The sequence below is a fragment of the Stegodyphus dumicola genome, chromosome X1 (assembly GCF_044657685.1).
Source record: "Stegodyphus dumicola isolate Sdum_Otavi_A_Nest chromosome X1, ASM4465768v1".
Lineage (NCBI taxonomy): Eukaryota > Metazoa > Arthropoda > Arachnida > Araneae > Eresidae > Stegodyphus > Stegodyphus dumicola.
In genome coordinates this window covers 169,525,920-169,545,781 of record NC_140780.1, presented here as the reverse complement: position 1 = coordinate 169,545,781, position 19,862 = coordinate 169,525,920, and the positions used below count along the sequence as shown (strand labels likewise).

At 32.4% G+C, this 19,862-nt stretch overlaps 1 protein-coding gene across 3 annotated transcripts in view; it reads left to right on the top strand.

Moving 5' to 3' along the window:
- Positions 1-19,862, top strand: part of LOC118205485 (histone-lysine N-methyltransferase SUV39H2-like) — an 89,208-nt gene that overhangs the window by 17,586 nt on the left and 51,760 nt on the right. For all 3 annotated transcript variants that reach the window (XM_035377770.2, XM_085808345.1, XM_085808344.1), the window contains exons 2-3: positions 6,323-6,369; positions 17,667-17,788. In XM_035377770.2, the coding sequence (XP_035233661.1) occupies positions 6,323-6,369; positions 17,667-17,788 (169 nt within the window). The remainder of the gene's footprint in view (positions 1-6,322; positions 6,370-17,666; positions 17,789-19,862) is intronic.

Genomic DNA, 19,862 nt, shown 5'->3' with positions numbered 1-19,862 from the left:
ACTTCCATCTTCAAGATGTGTGATTTCAAGCCCAAAGAAGTATACTGCTGATTTAGTTGTGATTCTCAATCTTGACTTCAATTCTGTTTGAAATTTTTCAAATTCTTGTAAATCAGTCGGTGCTACAAATTATCATACCTATAAGGATACGATTAGCTTCTTGCCATTTATAAACTTTGTCATAACCATGAATATATCCTTCTGGTTGCTGCATGTACAGTCAAAAGTCGTTAATTCAGACACCCATAATCCGGACCTCAAAGCTAAAAACTTTCTGCGCATGCGCATAGGCGTTTACGCGTGCGCGTAAGACCTTTACGACTGCGCATATGCGTGTGCGCAAGTGCAGAATACGTTTTCGCGTGCGCGTTTTATGTATAACAGACAGTATAAGCTAAAATTATCTAATTATCTATTTCAGTTAATGTTGATGATTGCGTTGTTCCTTAATGTTCGAATTGGATACGGCTTATTATTTTTTGCGGACTGTAAGAGCAATTTTATAAAAGTAAATTTTAACTTTTGATTATGTCAAATAGAATTTCCGATGCTGGAGCCCCCAAAGGATCTACAAAACGAAAGTATGTTTCGATGTCCATCAAACAAAAAGTGGAATTGCTGCAAAAAATGTATAAAGACATGAAGAAGGTGACAGAGAGGTTAGTGAAAACGAAAAAATTTCGATTGACAAGTTAGTCGGTATTCTCGGCACAGCAATCACAGGACTTGAACAGTGGAACTTTGTAACTGAACAAGAAATTATGTCTGTTTATAGAATTAAAGAGAAAGTATTATCACATAAAACAAAGCAACTGAAACAACTTACATTGAAAGAAATGTTTAATAAAGTAAACAAATAAATATTAAGCTTTTTTTTTTGTAAATTTTGATACCCTTTAGATCATAATTGTTCTTTATTTCATAAATTACGGTTTCATATTTTTAATTTTAGAATTTCTGCATGCCATCTTACGAGATTTAAACTGATGATCTATAATCCGGAAAAATCAATAATCCGGGATCGCCGAAGTCTCAACGAGTCCGGATTAACGACTTTTGACTGTGTATGGATTTTTTAAGTGTTCCATATAAGGATGCTGAACAAGACATCAATCAAACTGAGAAAGGTGGATTTTCTCTTTGGTTGCAATACTGAAAATTGAACAAACAGTTCCTAACTTTGTTACTGGATTAAACATTTAATTATAATCAACTCCAAAAGGTTAAGTAAACCCTTTGTCAACAAGTCATGGCCTGAATTTATCAATAGATCCATTAGGATTCTTTTTGATTTTATAAACATGCTTTCTTTAGCATATTTTGGTAATTTTTCTAAAGGACATGTTTCATTTTCCATCAGTGATGTCATCTCAGAATCCATAGCTCCTTTCCGATGTATGTTTTGTTTACATTTGATCGCTTCTTCGTAAGTGCCAGGCTTTTCAGAATCAGCAATCAAAGCTTCACTTATCATTATATAACCTTTAATACACTTTGGCTTTCTCAATTCAGCATTTTTTCTTAGGTATCTTGACTGTGCATTATATTGCAAATTAATAACTTCACATTCTTGTTCTTCAAAATCTTCTGATGTCTTTCTGGATATTTCTTCATTGTGTTCTTTTTCTGAATTATCTTCTTCACTAAGAAACTTTTCTGACTTATCTTTTTCTGAATCTTCTTGATATTCAGAGCCAGAAATTCTGTCTTAATCTTGAAGAGGTAACCGCACCCTTTCTTAACAGTTTGTGATTTCCTCATTGAATATAGCATCACATGAACAGATCATGTTGTTGGCTTCTTTGATCCATAGGTGATATCTTTCATCTCCATCATGCCCAATTAAAGCTTTATTATCCATTTTCCTTCTTTGCTTAGGAATATGAGCATAACAAGCATGTCCTGTTATATGTAAATGCTTTATTCAAGGTTTCTTTTTCATCCATAGCTCAAAAGAACTCATGCTTCTTTTAATGATTTTCCAGTTCTGTTTGTACATATGAGGCAGTGTTGACTAGCTTAGCCCTTACTGCTGCAGCAAAATGACCTTCAGAATTTAAGTACTTAAATGTTTTTGCAATCTCATTCACTGGAGCCATTTTGCTCGGGAGTATAAAGTGTTAATATTTTAGTTATTACTTCAGAATGCAAAAGTGCATTTAAGTAATTTTGTCGCCCCCATTGTTGATAAGAAATACTTTGATTGAATGTCCCAAGTATATTTGCTATGTGGAAGCATATGCAATATTTACAACTTCAGACATTTCCTTGATAAAGTAGATACACCGAAATTTTGTGTAACTATCTTTAAAACACAATTAAATATCAGGAAAGATTGTTCAAAAGATCTACAAGCATCAGCTGAAGTTAATTCACCAGGCTTGCTGGTTTTCTATCTTATGCCAAATGATAAATGGTGTGCTTTGCCAAAAACACAAGGTTCACACAATTTTCTTTCAAATAACTCTTTGATGTCTAATTCTTTCTCAAGGATATTCTTAATATGAATTTTATCTTGTTGTCCCCATCTCTGATGATATAACTGCAACAAGGAATTGTGTGTTTCAGCAGCATGCTCTTCTATAATTTTCTCAGGCATAATTTGTTCAATAGCTACTTTATATAAAGTACCATGTACACTTCAAGTTCCAAACAGCACTACTTGACCATTAGCTTTTAACCAGCATTCTATAGCTGTTGCGATAAATGTACTATTCTGATTTCTTTTTTGAGCAGCAAGTAAAATAAAATAAATTTCTGTTTATCTGAGGTGATATTCTCTCTGTGATATTCTAAATATCTTTTAGATTGGTTTTTTTTCCAGCTGTCTTATACCACAATGATTGTGAAACTTCACGAAATCAAAAAGTTATATAGAACAGTTCATAACATGTCTTGTAGCTCCTCAGTCAAAAGCTATCAATTCAGAATAATGTTGGATTAATCTCAGCTATACCGGGTTCTTCATGAATGGACATCAGTATTGCAATACCTGTATTTTCTTGAATGGTTTTAGTTGGCTTTTTGGGTGGTCTAGTAATCAGCTGTTTGCACTGTTTTACTCAGTGTTATTTCCGCTTGCAATAAATGAAAATTTCTTTTTTCTTGATTTTCTTCAGAATTTGTCTTTTTTATATTGCTTTATATATATATATTATTTTGCCATTAATAATGCTACTTGTTCACGTGTTTTACCTTCCTCATGACTTTTAAATTCTCTTTCGTGAGAGCAAAACTATGCTGTTAACTCATCAACTGTTTGCTTGTCTTCATACAAGAATAACTATCGTGATTTAAATGAATGGTATTTTTTGGGTAAGCCATCTAAAATCTTTTGCATTTGAATAATAATAACTTATTTCATTTTTCGTTTCAAATCTTGAATTCAACTCATTCTATAATTCTCTAAATTTTTTTAATTTGGAAAGATGATTATGAATTGTCAACTTAATTTAATTTGCAGTGTTTCATGTTAATGCTCCAGGTATCAGTCACCAAGAACAAATGCCTCCTACTATCAGATATGTCTCAGATAGTATTATCATTATCAGGTTCAATCAGTGTTAATGAGTTCATTAATTTATTTATGTTGATGACAGTTCTGGTTTTATATCATGTTTCGAAATGAGAAATTAGATCTTTAGAAATGGACATTATTGTAATAAGATGGCAAGATTATGACATCAGGTCCAGTATTAAATGAAAGGATTGTGGTGTTTAGGCAAGACTTTAAAGAAATTTCAGCTCTTCTTTGTTATAGCAGCCCCCAACCATATTGGGCAATTTTAGATTTGTTTGAGCCAAGATCTCAACTATAATTTTGCCTAGCTTGTGAAGTGTGAATCTGAAAGTAAACAACACAGTGTATAATAATAACAATAATATTCACATGTCATTTTATAAGAATATTTTTAGAATCCTTATCCTTGTTATTTTATCGCATGTAATTGTTCCAGTCAATTGCAACACTTTTGTACATATTAAGCTGTTTTTTGCACCATTTCTTGGTCATCAGTTCCTCTGCCCAAGACTATAAATCTAATAGCAGTAACTAATGATATTCTGGAACTGCTGAACCAATATCCAACACAGAAGCCCTTTTTGCAATTTTTAACATTGTACTTCACATGGTTTATTGTTAACGTAAAGTTTAATGTTCATATTTATACTTGTTTGTCAGGTTAAGGAGACCTCTTTCTTGAAAAACAATATGGTATCTTCCTCATTACTTGGTAAATTAAAGATTCTTAATGTAATATTCACATAAAAAAGCAATGAGTATATTTTTAAATAACTTGAATTAGAAAACATTAAAAAAAATGAATAATAAAAGAACATGTCGAGAGAGCAAGAATGAAACACACTGCAACGCAGTGATCATGCGTCAATGTTAACATAAGCCAGATTTTGCAAGCTATCTCGGTTGATTGTCGATTCAATCTTGGGGCCCACTATAACAAAGAAGTACCAAAAATTCTCAAGCACATGCAACAACTGTAATTAAGTTTTGGAAGATATAGCTAAAATATGTTCTGATACCATAATATTTTTTGTACATTTCAGCCCCTTTATGTTGTATTTTCAGCATTTACAAAAAGATGGGCAGTACTTTTGAAATTTGTGCGATATCTTACCATCAAGCCTGTTTATGATGCAAGGTGGAAATGTTTTATTCAAAGCAGTAAGGTACCAGCTAGGTGAATTTTGTGTTGTGCTTCTTGAAATATCAGAAAACTTTACAGATGCACAAATTAAAAAGAATCAGAATCTCTTTCAAATTCAAATAGATGTTATAAATTCACACTTCCTTTAATTTTTAGCATGGTTTACTTGACTGTATTGACATTGTAAGCAATGAACTTCAAAATTCTTTGTTTATGGGAATTCTTTAAATTTCTATGGCTTTTTCATCTTTAGAAAAATTTTTGTTTTGGCTCATGCAATATAGAAGTACTGCACTCAAAATTGTTTTATTTAGTACAGAAAACTTGCAGAAAATTTGGAAATTATTTCAGTATTTCAAAATAAAAGACTCCAACAGAAAATACAAAACAAATGATGAATCAGTGATAGATCCAGCTAGAATCATTTTGAAATATTTTTATTAAATCTTATTCTGGACAAGGCACAAAAGTCACTAAACAACAGATTTGAACAGTTAAAAGCTCACTTAGAATTATTTTGTTTTTTTTTTAGTAAAATTTAATCAAATGAATAAAGTGGAACTACGGGAACATGCGGTTGATTTAAAAATGGCTTTCACAGTGACTTAATTGAAAGAAGATACAGTTCAATGCATCAGACAGTCAGATTTAGATGGTTATATGTTGACAGAAGAAAAGAAGCAGAGACAATAAAACCAGTAGTTCTGGAGCATTGTGAAACACCTTTGAAAATCTTAAAATTTTTCTGTAAAAACAAAACAAAACAAACAAAAAAAAATCTACAGAATTTCTGAATTTATTTATTGCTCTTAGAGTATGCCTGAAAATATCACTTAGTGTTGCATCAGGTGAGAGATCATTTTCAAGGTTGAAACTTATAAAAAACTATTGAGGTCGACAATGACTCAAGATAAGTTAAATAACTTAGGTATAATTTCGACTGAACCACAGGAATGTAGTAAGTTAGATTTGAATCATATTTGAAAAATTAGAAATTTACTGAAAAAATTTTACTGAAAAAAATTAGAAAAATTTACCGTATTTGACGGCATACAAGACACACTTTTTTTTCCTAAATTTGGTCTAAAAAAAGTTACCTGCGTCTTATACATGAAGGACACAGTCTTATACGTGAAGGTAATTGCATTGGCTTTTACGAAACGCGAGAACTAAAAGAAACCATGCTATTGAAACTTTTATTCCTTGTGTGTGGGCGTCTAAATAAGGGTGCGTCTTATATGCTGTCAAATACGGTAATTATAATATAAAAAAAATTATAATCTTGTAATAAAAATAAATTGTTTGAAATTTCTTGCTTTTTATTTAACCTGGGGTCCTTCAAAATGGATCCAGTCATTCCCCGCTGTGGCTTGAGCCGACTCTGTGGAGAAGTATATGTTTTCTTGAATGTTGATATTAATCTGTGCAGGTTATAGGAAATGCAAGGAATACGTGTGCAATGTGGAATATACGTATACAAAAAATTATGGTTCTTTATTTTTCTGTTTATTTATGTGTGTTTCATCATAACTGTTATGATATTCATTTATTGCATAGTTTTGTAAGCTATGTGCATATAATTACTGTTTTCTTTAATTGTGCACAACTATTGTAGTGCTTAATTTGTATTTATTCCTTAAAAAAAAATTTCTTTACAGATGTGACATATGAAGTAGACATGCTTATAACAGACAAAGTAACTGAGGTGACTTTTTATATCTTGCTAATTTTCTTTTATTTATTTTTGCGTTTTGTGATAAAGAATATATCATATTATTATTATTTAAATAATTTCATGCCCATTATTGTGTTCTTAAGCATTGTTGTTTACTTAAAAAGCTTTAAAAAACATTTAACTGTCTGGACGAAAACAGGTAAGGTATAATTGTGTATCACAAAAATTTCAGTGTTTCTAATCTGCCATGAGTAATGTTAGCATTCACATTATATCAGATTAGAGAAATATAATTATTTCTGTACCAGATGCACAGTTAAAAATTTGGTTACTTAATCATTTATTCATTTTTGATATGAATTTGAAAATTTTGATCATTTAAGAAAAAAGTGTATACATTGAATAAAAAGTAGTTCACTCGCAGCTTATAGCTTCGGTTCATTGATCTTCGTGATAAAGTTAGGACTTTCTGTTTGTGTTGTTTCAACACTGGAGTACATTTATTGCTTGGTTTTGATTTTTTTTCCTCATTATCTTGATTCTGAATGACTTTTAAAGCAGTTTCTTGAAGGGCACCTACCAACAGTTTTATCTTGTACTGATAAAGTTCTCCATACAGTTTACTGGAAAGGGCTCATTTGAACATTACTATTGAATTCTAAACAGAATTGCTTCTGTTTGTCAGTTATGTTAATAAATAATCCAGGGTGGCCTTAAACATGATTCGTTTAAGTTTTAAACTTAATTAAATTAACTATAATTCCTTTCATATAAATTTTTAATATAATTTAACATAACAGCAGTTGTGATATTGAACATAATTTTCCAATAAAACATGACACCGATTTACCTAGATTTATTATCATAAATCAGGTAAATATGGTCATAAATGTTTGATTGATGCTGATTTTAAAATAAAATGTTTTAAATGCTTTTGCTTGTTCGGGGGAAAAAAATCAGTATTGTATGGAGGGCAAAGATTATATTCCAAATTGCCACTTGCAAGTTGATTTTTTTTGTAATTTTTTTCATTGTTCAAAAGATGTCCCTCAGATTAAAATTGATACAATAGGTAAAATAGGTGAAACCCTTTGCCAATGTGGTCAAAAGTCTAGAAAAATAGTATCAAAGGCCACTACAGATAAGTTTCCATGAATTTCTGATGCTTTTTCAGGTAGGTGGAAATTGAGTTACCAAGTTAATGCCATGAACTATGAAATAGATGTTTTAGCTGTTGCTTTTAAAATTGGGCAATACTACCAATTTTGAAACAAAAGTGATTCCGATTGTTAGAGACATCCAATCAGTAGTGATATGGAATTGATAAAAGCAGTATCAGATGGGGGCAAAGGCAGACCAAATATTTGCATGCTTAAGCAAAAGAAAAACATTTGGTAGGCGACAGTATGGCTACCATCATGTTTGTTGTTTCAAATGATTTCATGGTGGAGTAGTGTGAGGAATGCCTACCAGTGGATGCTAAAAATTATTTAGTTTCAAGCTCATGAAATTACTCCAAAGAAAAAAAAAAAAAAAAAGGTAAAACGGGTCAGCATTTGATTTAATTCTGCTTAAATAGTTGGGAGGAGGGGTTCTGCTTCATTGACACTATAGTAATTGTGCAGAAGTTGTCAGAAAATTGTGAAGAGAACTGTTCAAATTTCTGCACTTCATAATAATACAGTGTACTGAAAAGAACTATCTTTCCCATTAGATAGGAAATGCTAATCAAACACCAGAATGTTTTGTCATGACAGTGCATTATATAATAAGAGAAAAAGGGAGGGGATAAAAATCCTTTCTTCAGAAAGTGAAAAGTAGAATGTTACTGTTATGCTAGTCTGTACTATAGAAGGGTATAAATTTCCTCCATTTATTGAGTTCAAATGCAAGACACTGCTGCAGTCAAATAAATTCCTAAAAGGCATTACACTTTCTGTTGAAAATGGTGGTGCACTAAAGATATAATCAGAGAACACTTTGTTGGGATGTCTTAGTTCATTGTGTTTGATTCTTTTGTAAGTTGTACATCAGAGGTAGTAAAAATAACACTTATAAAAAAGAAAACAGGCGTGGTTATTATTCTCGCCAAGATGACTTTTATTCTTCAACCTTTCCACATGTGCATCGACAAGCAGTTCCAGACAGGTTGATAAAATGTACACAGACTGGCTCTTCAGAGAAGATTGAATACTCATGCATGTGGTGGTTAAAAGCCTGTTGTATGTTACTCTATATTGTAAAAAAGAACCAATTTAACTAGTTATTTGGAAAAAAAAAAGTTTAATGCATACATTATGTAACTTCTAATTAGTTTCATTACCCATATGATCCAAACGTTTTGTCAAAAATACAGTGGGTGTTAGCACGTTTTAGAACTATCTTGATAAAGAATTTTTAAAAAAGTGGATGTTTTCAAATAAAAATCTCTGGCAACTACTTATGATTTACAATGAGAACAAATGGTCTGCTACTTTTAAATTTAATCTTCTTTCAAAATATCACATGTAAGTTGGGCTCCTTGCTCTAGCCGAGGGATTCTCAACAGGTGGTACGCAAGGTTCAATAGGCGGTACTTTCAAAGAAACAAAATATGTCTAACTATTAAATTCAAAAATCTTATAAAGAAAAATTAAAATTGAAAGAAATTTCCTGTTACCGAACTCTGAAGATTTAAAAAATAATGCACTTGTTAACCTTTGGCTGAACCGAAAAATAACTTTAAAGGCATTTCAAATAAAGCTATTAAATTTTTATTGCCTTTTTGCACAACCTATTTGTGTGAATAAGGATTTTCTTCCATGTTACATTTAAAAATTAAGTACAGAACAATATTAAAAGTGGATCCTAATTTACAAAGAAATTTGCCTTACTTAAACAGGCTCAAATTTTGCACTAAATTTTAAAATTGAAGTATTATTACTATAATTTTTGTAATAAAAATGGTAACCCATTTTTAATCTATTTTTTATGTATGCATATTTAAAACAAATAGCCAATATATTTATTTTGAATATTTCTATTGAGAAATTGAAAAATAATCATTGTAAAATGTAGCGGTGGAACTTAAATTTTTCAGTTTTTATTTAGATGGTATGCATTAGTCAAAAGGTTGAGAACCGCTGCTCCAGATCCTATCAGATGCTGTTTGTAAATTTTTTTGTTTGGACTAAAGCTGAAGTTGCAGAACACCTTTATTTTATGATTAAAAAGTAATTCTCGGGAAACATTGGAAATAAGTTCTTTTGATTGTAAATTAGTGTTTCCTAGGATTCAAGAAAAGGAGGTACTTAAGAGAGCTTGGTTCCTTTTCTCAAGCACCAGCTGATAGTGGATAGAAGTGCCTGCGTTCATTGAGTTTCCAGGGTGTTCTCAAAAAGCATCATGAAATGCTGCCTTTCATTATGGTACCTTATCAGTCCTTGATTGGAAAAGGGAAGCTGTCATAGGATGAAGGAAAAAGAAAGTACAGTACGAAGTCTGAAATCCGGACATCCAAAATCTGGAATGATCTAAAATCTGGACTTCAAAACCACCAACAAAGTTTTTCTTGTAGGCTTTACGCATGCACATTTGATTCCTTCCTCCGTGCATAATAAAATATCTGGAGAGTCCCGATTCTTAATTTCACCTGAACACTAAAAAAAATGACTTGTTATTGTAGAAACAATCATTTTAACATAAATTTGTACCATCAGTAATTTGGCTCTGTTGCGAATCTTCTTGGCAGACATCTCAAACGGAAGCATTCCACATAGATACATCGTTGATCTGGATTCTATGGAAGATTACGTTATTCAAATTTTGATGATTCTAGGTACCGTTGTTTTATCACAAAGAGAGAAACATACATACATTTATGCAGATTCTTCATTATTTAATTTCTTTAAATATAAGACAGGGCGATAATTATATAGTGGCAACGATTTGAAAAGTGATACAGCTTTTTAAAGTTTTCGATGAAAAATGCCAAATCGAAATTAATAGCCCTTCAGGGCGAATTGCCCCTTTGCACTAATAACTAAACTATTACAATTTAAGCTTAATTGTCTCAATGCACGATAGAAACAAGATAAAATTTAATGGAACATCTTGTCGTTAGTCGCCAAGCTCATGATGCATAGCTAATTATATATAGTGAATGATAGCTAAATTTGATGACGATAGCCACAAATTTTAAAGATTTTCGGATATAGCAAAACAAAGATGAAATTATCTAAATAACAGATTTTGTAAAGAAATGTGGAGAAGCAGTAATAAATGAAGATGATGTAAAAGAAGTTTTTTTCATTGTGATGACAATGCTTCTCAATCATCAATCAATTAATGAATAGCGAAATCTGTAGTATGGTTCTAGATCCAGAAAATATTGCTACCGATAGTGAAGAAAGTGACAGAGAAGTTACTGAAAATGAAAAAATTTCAATTGACAAGTTAGTCAGAATTCTCGACGCAGCAGTTATAGGACTTCAACAATGTAACTGAACAAGAGATTATGTCTGTCTACAGAATTAAAGAGAAAGCATTAGCACAAAAAACGAAGCATTTTAAACAACTTACATTGAAAGAAATGTTTAATTAGGTAAACAAATAAATTAGGTAAATATTAATCTTTTGTGTAAATTTTGATACCCTTTAGATCATAAATGCTTCATTATTTCATAAATCACGATTTCATATTTTTAATTTTATAATTTCTACATGCCATCTTTCTAGATTTAAACTGATGATCTAATATCGAAAAAAATCCCAAATCCGGAATCGCCAAAGTCCTGACGAGTCTGGATTTCGGACATTGTACTGTATTTATTATGCCAGTAATAACCATGAAGTAACAGGTTGACTTGATAGAAAAAGGGCAGTCTTCTTGCTGGCTAGAAATGGGAATTTTGGATTTGAAAAAATTACTGGAAGAATTTTTTTGTTTTCTGTGTGCATGATTTGTTATATATAAAAAATGCCTAAATGAAATGATTTAAGCTTGAAGAAAAAGGTTAAATTGTGAAGGACTATGATATGTTTTGTAAATGCAGCCAAACAGGAGCAGTATTTCAAATCAAAATTTCCCAGATGGCATTGTGCAGTTTACTTAAACAAAGAAATAAAATTGATAAAGAACTAGTAAAAAATACAAATGTCTGAAGGAAACACTAAAGGGATGGAAAATCGTGAGATGTAGCCGCTGTTCTATAATGGTGTCAAGCTCTAAAATTAAAAAATGTTCCAATTTCTAGAGCTGTTTTCACCACAAAAGCTATAGAATTCACTAAAATGATAGGTGAAAATTTTAACTGATGCATAGTTCACCTATTGGCTATTTGTATTAAATATGCACATGTAAAAAAATACGAGATTAAAAATTGGCTATCATTTTACAAGGTAACCAAAAAAGTTCTTCCCGTTTTGGACAGTCAGGGGGGAAAATTCATAAATAAACTATAATCACCACTAATTCTCAAAGTAATCACCATCGGCATCCAGTGCCTTTTGCTAACAAGTGACTAGCTATTTGATGCCATTGCTGTAAAGTCTTGGATGCAAAAAATGTCTGTGAGGGCCCTTTCGAGGTCTGGCCGCTTGTTGAAGGATTTCTCATGAAGATGGTTGTCCAGGGAATGGGAAAAGTGGTAGTCTGTAGGCATGAGGTCTGGGAAGTATGGTGAATGGGTAGCATAGTCGCTGAATGGCGTCCCTGGCCTCCCAAGCCACATGTGGCCTCACATTGTCATGGAGGAGGGGTGCATCCTTACAATTGACCAATGCTGACTCTTTATGCATCAGTGCTTGATGCGTACGTTCCAACTGCTATGAGTGCAGACCTTCCATGATGGTTTGGCCCAATGGCAGGAGCTTATAGTGAACCACTTGGCAACTACTTCACCAGATACAGACCATGATCTTGTGTTCGTGGAGAGAAGCTCTCGCATTGTGAGGCACAGGGTCCCGTGGTGACAACCAATGTCTGGAATGCCTGGGTGTGTCATACCTGGACCCACTTTTCATCGCTGGTGAGTACTCTATCAAATATGGATGCATTGCAGTACCGAGTAAGCAATGACAAACAGGCAGCGACACGCTGTTGCTTGTTTGCATTGGATAGTGAGTGGGGTACATACTTGCTCAGCTTGTATGTCTCCTATGCAGTTCAAATGGAGTCTGATTGTTTCATCAGATACCTGGAAGTGCGCAGCAAGCTCATCACATGTTTGAGTACTCTCACTCTCTATAGCTGCTCTCAGGGCCTCATCGTCCAGCACTTGTGGCCGAAAGCTGCGTGGTGCATCACTAAGAGACATATCCCCTGACCTGAACTTCTGAAACAATTGCGTAGTGGTTCATTAACAACATTAAGTTCTGTTAACAACATGCATCCTGGCAAATTCGGCGACTTGATTCTGTTGCTGACAGGCACATTTTAAAACCATACAGGAAACAACTTAGAATGAGCACCTTTGATGCATCTATATCAATCAGTTGCTGTGTGAGTATGTTTGAAGTACCGATGCAATGCACTTTTATACTCTTGGTGAATGTCCAGACACCCATCCTAATCACTTCATTGCCAGGTTTTGCGACTGTTCTTATGTTGGGTTTCATTCTTCCAATGTCACATCAGAAATGGCAAGAACAGTTCGACCCTTGTGACATGTTGCATTATCCTGCTGATAAACACCATTCCGTGCTGGCAATACTGTTGTCATGAATGGATGAACCGGATCTGCAACGACATTCACGTAGTGCACAGATGTCGGGGATTGTTCTATGGGGATTATGGGTTCTAATGTGCTCCATGAAAGCATTGCCCACACCATAATACCCCTGCTACTGGCTTGTCTCTGTCCAACTATGCATTCAGGAGCTAGGGTTTTGCTTGGAAATTGGTGTAGTAGCATCCGCCCATTGATGTGATGGTCCAGAAAACGTGATTCGTTGGACCATGCAACTTTCATCCATTCTTCTAATGTTTCTTGGCTAATTGCAGATGCAGCTGGCAATGGTGGGCTGTCAGTACAGGACTATCTTTGGCCTCCGGCTGTGTAGGCCCATATGCAGCAATGCATGCTCCACCATTTGTTGAGAAACACTGGCTGTGTTGCCACAAATCACTGTTTATTAAATTCAGCTGCTTAATAAACTCAAATATGCTTGTAACAGAAGTGATTTTAATAACCTGTGGTTATTGTATTTTGATTCCATAAATCAAAATGTTGTGAAATGCATGGCATTAAAATTCCTAAGTGCAAAATAAGCAATATTATTAATTGGAAACTGCCCTTCATTATTACTTCTAACAAAGACTCTAAATGAACTAAATAAAAAAAGCATGCACTATTTCTAATGTTACTAAAGTTAAATCATTGGTAACAAAAGAAAATCTGCTGATACAGAAATAAGTCTCAGTCTTTAAATGCAATTGTAGTAACAATAAATTAAACAATAAACCAAGATTTACAACTTAAAAAAAAGCTAAAACACATAACATTCATCAGCTTTAGCTGGGGCATGTGGCTCAATGCAGAACAATGTGCAAAATTCTGTAGGAAAGCTATTTAGTAGGAGGTAACTGGAACTACATTATGACCCTTGATTATGCATGGGTATACCTAAATGACTACAACAAATAAAGGTGTATTTATTTTCAAAAAGGAAGAGAAAAAATGTACAAAGTTGGTTCCTTCAATGCAAAGAAAGTTTCAGTGAGGGGTTTAGCATTGTCGCAGGCTATCTTATAGTGGGAAATAAAAAACACAAAGAGTGGGAAAAATGTTAAAATCAACTCAACGTACTATCAAGAGAAATTTTTACATCCAATATTTACAGAAAGAATTCCATTTCTTTATCGCAATGATATTCGAAGAGTGAAATGTTGTTAAGACAAGGCAGTATGTCATACTTCAGAATGTACCACTACATCCCTTAGAAAAAAGTTATCAATACATGTAGTGCATATATACCTTTTGAATGTATTCCTGCATGTTTCTTGAAAAGACTTCTTTCTAAGCACAAACACACCATGATTGCAGGACTGGAAAATAGAGGAACAGGAGTGGAAATCTCTACTCCTGGAAATGAAATATTTTATGAAAAGCCCTTCTATCATGGAAATCATGATGCAGACTCAGAGTCCAGAAAAAGACTTCCAGATTGAACATGTAAAAAATGCTCTTTACATTCTAAACATTACTAGGTGGCTCTCATTCTAAATAAGTGTACCCTTTGTATATTTTAACTCTAATAAGTGGTAGGGGGAAATAAAGTTATTTCTTGTGTGTGTCTGTTTTAGAATTTAGATCTAGTGGTGAAAACTAATCTGGTGATTGAATCCATTCAAGATACCGAAATTGGTTTTAGAAGAGCAACTTTACTTTTAGCCTTGAGAAATGTAACTTTTAAATATATTATTCTTTTGAGGTTGTATAGCATAAATTACTGCAGCACATACTAGCTCTGAAGCATCAGAGAAACCATGAAGTGATACAGTTTTTTGTTGTAATGATCCATCTAAAAATTTCAATGATAGTTAGCTATTCAAACTTCTTTTAAAACAGCTTCCACTTCTCTGGGTTATTCCAATCCAACTTAAGTGACTGCAGCTGTTGTTAGAATTTTTTATAGATATGGTATATAAAGAAAGTAAATCAAGAGATTTAAATAGCTTTGCAGACTAAAATGAGAAACTACGTTTAGTTTTTTACTTTACTTGAAATAAAAATAAACGATGGAGCCCTAAAAGCTGAAGTGCTGATTAATGTGGAATGGCAGCCAAAGAAGATAGAACAATTTTGTTTCAGATATTTTAATAATCCGAACAGCTTACAAGATATATAAAATATAAACCAATCATAATTGGTATATTAATACATACTGAATGCACAAAGTAACATAGAGTGGCATAATGTAATTAAGATGCAATTAAAATTAACTGTTGATCTGCTGCAAGCTTCTTATGTAACTCAAGTTGCAAATTCAGAGAACTTTCTTAGCTGTTGCACAGTGCCCCTTTAAATGCGGAAGAACAGTAGCTTGGGGGAAATGTTTAAGTTGTCAAACAATCAGTATTGGCTGATAGCTCCAAAATATATGGCGTTTTTTCATCACTATTAGATTCCGTCAGAAAGGCCTAAGAATCGCAAGACCTCAGTCGACAATTCAAACCAACTTTATTTAGCGTTTAAAAAAGGAATTCACATCTCAAAGAAGGCTAAACATTAACAAAACCAAGCCAACACCAGACATCAGCAATGAAAAAAAAAAAAAAAAAAATAAATAAATAAATAAAATAAATAAATAAATAAAATAAAATAAAAAATAATAAAGTGAGAAGTAAAGTAAAACTTCAAGTTTTTATCTTCGCTTTATGGCAAACAAATATGCATATTGTGCAGCAAAGCTGAATGTTTCCACTCCCTGCGAAGAGGATTTCTACCTTAAATATGTTAACACAGCATTAATATTTAAGGAACTAAAGGCATAAAGGATAAAATGTGATGGTTTATTAATTTTACATATCATTTGAATTATCTAAAGAATCAGTTAATATAAAACAAGCTTTAGAGTCTGTGACTAGACCTTGAAGAGAAATCCTAAATAGTTAAAAAATAAGAATGAAATTATTTAAAGATTTGGACCATCCAGAAACTGGGTCCATACTTATTGTGTTCGTGCATGAGATGTGGAAAAGTATTTTATGAAGTATCTATTCTTAAACATTGTTGTAATAAAAATTTTTGGACCATTAAGCTTCAGAATACAGTGTGAACATTGTTGATCAAGTGGTGAGCCTTCTGTAAAAACCATGTTAAGGTTGTGGCTGTTCTGTAAATATTAGTGTCATAAATGATGAAAAATGGATCGTCTGCAATAATATTATTTGAAACAGATCATGGTCTAAGCATGATGAATCAGCATAAATGATATCAAAAGCTAAATAGGACCAGAAAAAGACCATGATGTCAATTTGGTGGGATTAGAGTGGTGGTGTATATTTTGAGCTGCTTCTAAACAACCACACAATGAACTCGAATGTTTACTGTCAACAACTTATGAAACTGGAGGAAGCAATTAAAGAGAAAAAGGCCAGAATTGGCAGAGGAATTGTGTTCCACCATGACAAAGCGAGGCCTCATTGATCTTTTTAATTTCATACATGTTGTATGAAATTATTGGGAGCTTAGTTGGGAAGTGATATCGCATCCACCATATAGCCCCAATCCTATGTTTTTAAAATGGAAAAAATTTCAGTAACAACATTGACCTCAAATTGCATTTGGTTGAGTTTTTTGGTGGTAAAGGCCAGAAATTTTATGATGATGAAATCATGAAGTTACCAGAAAGATGGCAGAGGTCTTCAAAGATAATGGAAGATATTTGACTGAGTGCAGTTCATTTTTTATATGGAAAAAATTAAGTTTTATTTCACACTAAAATACCAAAATTACTTTCTTGTCAACCCGATATTTGTATTACTTAGAGGTTATAAAAAGAGTATGAAAATTTGCATCACTCTTATCCGAATGAACTGGCAGTTTACTTAGTAGGAAGTTTGATTATTTTAGTATTGATGTTTCAGAAACAAATACTTAGCAGAAAAAAATGTGTAAAAGTGATTATTGGTGTTCGTGGAAGGTCATTTACTTTTTATTGATTGATTATCTCAACAATCAATTGTTCTTCCCTTAAAGGCATGTAAAGAATGAGACAAAACCTTTAAACTAATTATATACTATCAAATGTATGCAATTACTGCATAAGATATTCTATAAGAATATTATGAATTTTATCTTTTTTATGTTACTTATTTGCAGTTTTTTTGTTTTGTTTTGTGTGTCAGAAAAAATGTATTCTGTGTTATTTTTATTTATCAAACCAATGCATTTTTGATCTTATAATCTTATTCACTTGAAGGTATTTTCATAGTTTATTCTAACTTATTGTACCTTTAAAAATGCATGGAAGAGAAGCATTTTATTTTCAGATCAAACTTAGGTTGATGTTTGTTTTATTGAAAAATTATGCCTTAAGGATACAGCTACAGGCTCTTTTTCCTACAGAGAGTAAAAATATGCTGTCTGTTGGGTAAAATTTGCTTGCTTATTGAAGAACAAGGTTCCTGGCTGATTTGAAATTAATAATTTGTTGATGGCACCAGTGTAAATCTAGGATTAACTGTGCATAATTCTAAATTTAGTGCCATTGTCAGGAAATGAGATACATGAATAAATGATGACATTCAAAGAAATTGTAACTTACTCTTTATGTAATATTGAACTTCTCTTAAATAAAATGTTTTACATTTTTTCTCTCCTTTTTCCTCCCATTTTGAATAGGATGGAACAAAGTATTATTTAGTTAAATGGTTAAATTATACTTTGGACCAGAGTACTTGGGAACCTCTACCACATCTTATTGGATGTAAAGAATTGATCGAGTATTATGAAGCTATTAGAAGGTATAGGTTAATTTCATTTATAGTTGAAATTAAAATTATTTAATAGAAGGTTTATATATATATATATATATATATATACTTACCTGCAATCTTTATTTTTCATTATTACTGAACTCTGTGATGTCTTGTTAAATGTTTGTTTATTATGTAAAGTTATTTGCTTTACAAATTGTAATATCATCTTAGAAAGCAGTTCCCATGTTGAAATTATATAGGAGGCTGTTGCTGTTGTTTGTTATGTTGTTCAGCTGTGGTGTGCTGTATAGTAAACCCTCGCAGAATGTAGGAGTTATGTTATTAATACTTTGCACATACGACAAAATCGCATTCCACAACGTTAACTTTCTGTGGAAGAAATGGGTTAGGTGTAGTTGAGATTAAGAAAGTGTGTATAATTTATATAAACCTAAATATTAGTGTAATTGAAAGAGGAAAAAAAAAAAAAATGCTAACTGGAAGGATTTCTATTACTGCTTAAAAAGTAGGTACATGCTATAATTATTTTTTTAAATAGCTGGTACCCTTTGCTTGGGACAATGTCTCATGCAACTCATTAAACGTTTCGTAGCAAGGAGTGCAAAATTTTTCGATACTTCTTATAAAATGTCCTCCTCTTATTTTGGGTTGATCTCCATTACAAAAATCAGATATTTCATGTGCCTTTTTTAACACTTCGTTAACTTGCATGTTGAAGGCTCATCTTCTTCACTATCGCTGCTTTCATTGTCTGTAAGTGTTATAAGATCATCCAATTCTTCATTTGTCATATCCCAATTATCATTCTCAACTAATTTGATTTCTCTTTCTTCAATATTTGAAAATCCCTTGTCTCCTATTTCTTTTACAATTTGTATGATTTCCTTTGCTTCATTTCCAATCGATGCAAGTTCTATAAAATTGTTGACAACCTCTGGCCAGAGCTGTTATCAGCAAGCATTTATTGTTGATCAATTCTCTTGCTCCCTTCTGAGTTTAGTCATTTCTATGCAGTATCGTATGTTGAATTGCTTCTAAAAAGTCATTAAAAGTGTGTTGTGCTTTCCTTCATTGGGGGCTTCATTTTCAGAGATGTAAATATTCCTGATATATTAGGCTTTGGATGTTTTTATGATTTCTTAATCCATTGGTTGAATGAAAAAATTAACATTCGGTGGAAAGAATAAAAACCTCTGCATTTGGATGCATTTTTGTGAGGACTTCAACTTTGCATCCTGGAGCATTATTGAAAATTAGAACATTAGAGCTCATGTTTTGCTGTTTTAAGCAATATTTGACACCTTTAATGAATAATTTTGAAACCAACCATTAAAGAGGCTGATAGCAAGACAGCCAACACTCTGTGGCATTAACGCATATAATTTGAATTCTCACATTGGAAAGTTAAATATAGACAATAAAGATGCATATATGCAAAATTGTGTTCCTAATGTCTGTGTTCAGCAGGGGTTTTCTGTACTTCATCTTTCTGTGTCTTGATTGATGAGTTTCTGTGATTTGAATAAATTAATGTGCCTCTGGCAGTAGTGTTTTAACTGTGTGATTACAATTTCTAGGAATAACCGATGGAATATTATTGTAATGCATTATTGTGCTGTTATACTGCTAGCCATAAATTAGTTGGGGCATTTCAATGATGAATAGTGAGCGAGTTAAAAACATCACCATTTATGTTATGTATCGAATTATATAGCAATTCAAGCAGTTTTTGAAATGTTACTGAAGTTTAAAACATTTCAAAAAATTGATTTTCAAACTCTTGTGATTTTAGTCTGATATCAATTAGTACCCCATTATTTTAGGCATTATTGTTCTAATGACTTCCAAATTCAGTAGTGTCATGTAATTGAGTTATGAAAACAATTTCTCTGCAACTCCTTGTCTAAAAAAAAAAAAAAAAAATTGAAAGTGTTACATGAAAAGATCAAACTGAGTAATAAACTAGTCTATATAAATACTCCAAAGTTTCTTTAAGCGTAGAACTTGTGATAGGCAATATAAGGAGCAGATTGTGCAACAGTGTTTGTTTAAGCAATAGAATAAAAGAAACATTAAAAAACTTGTAATGCATTGTGAA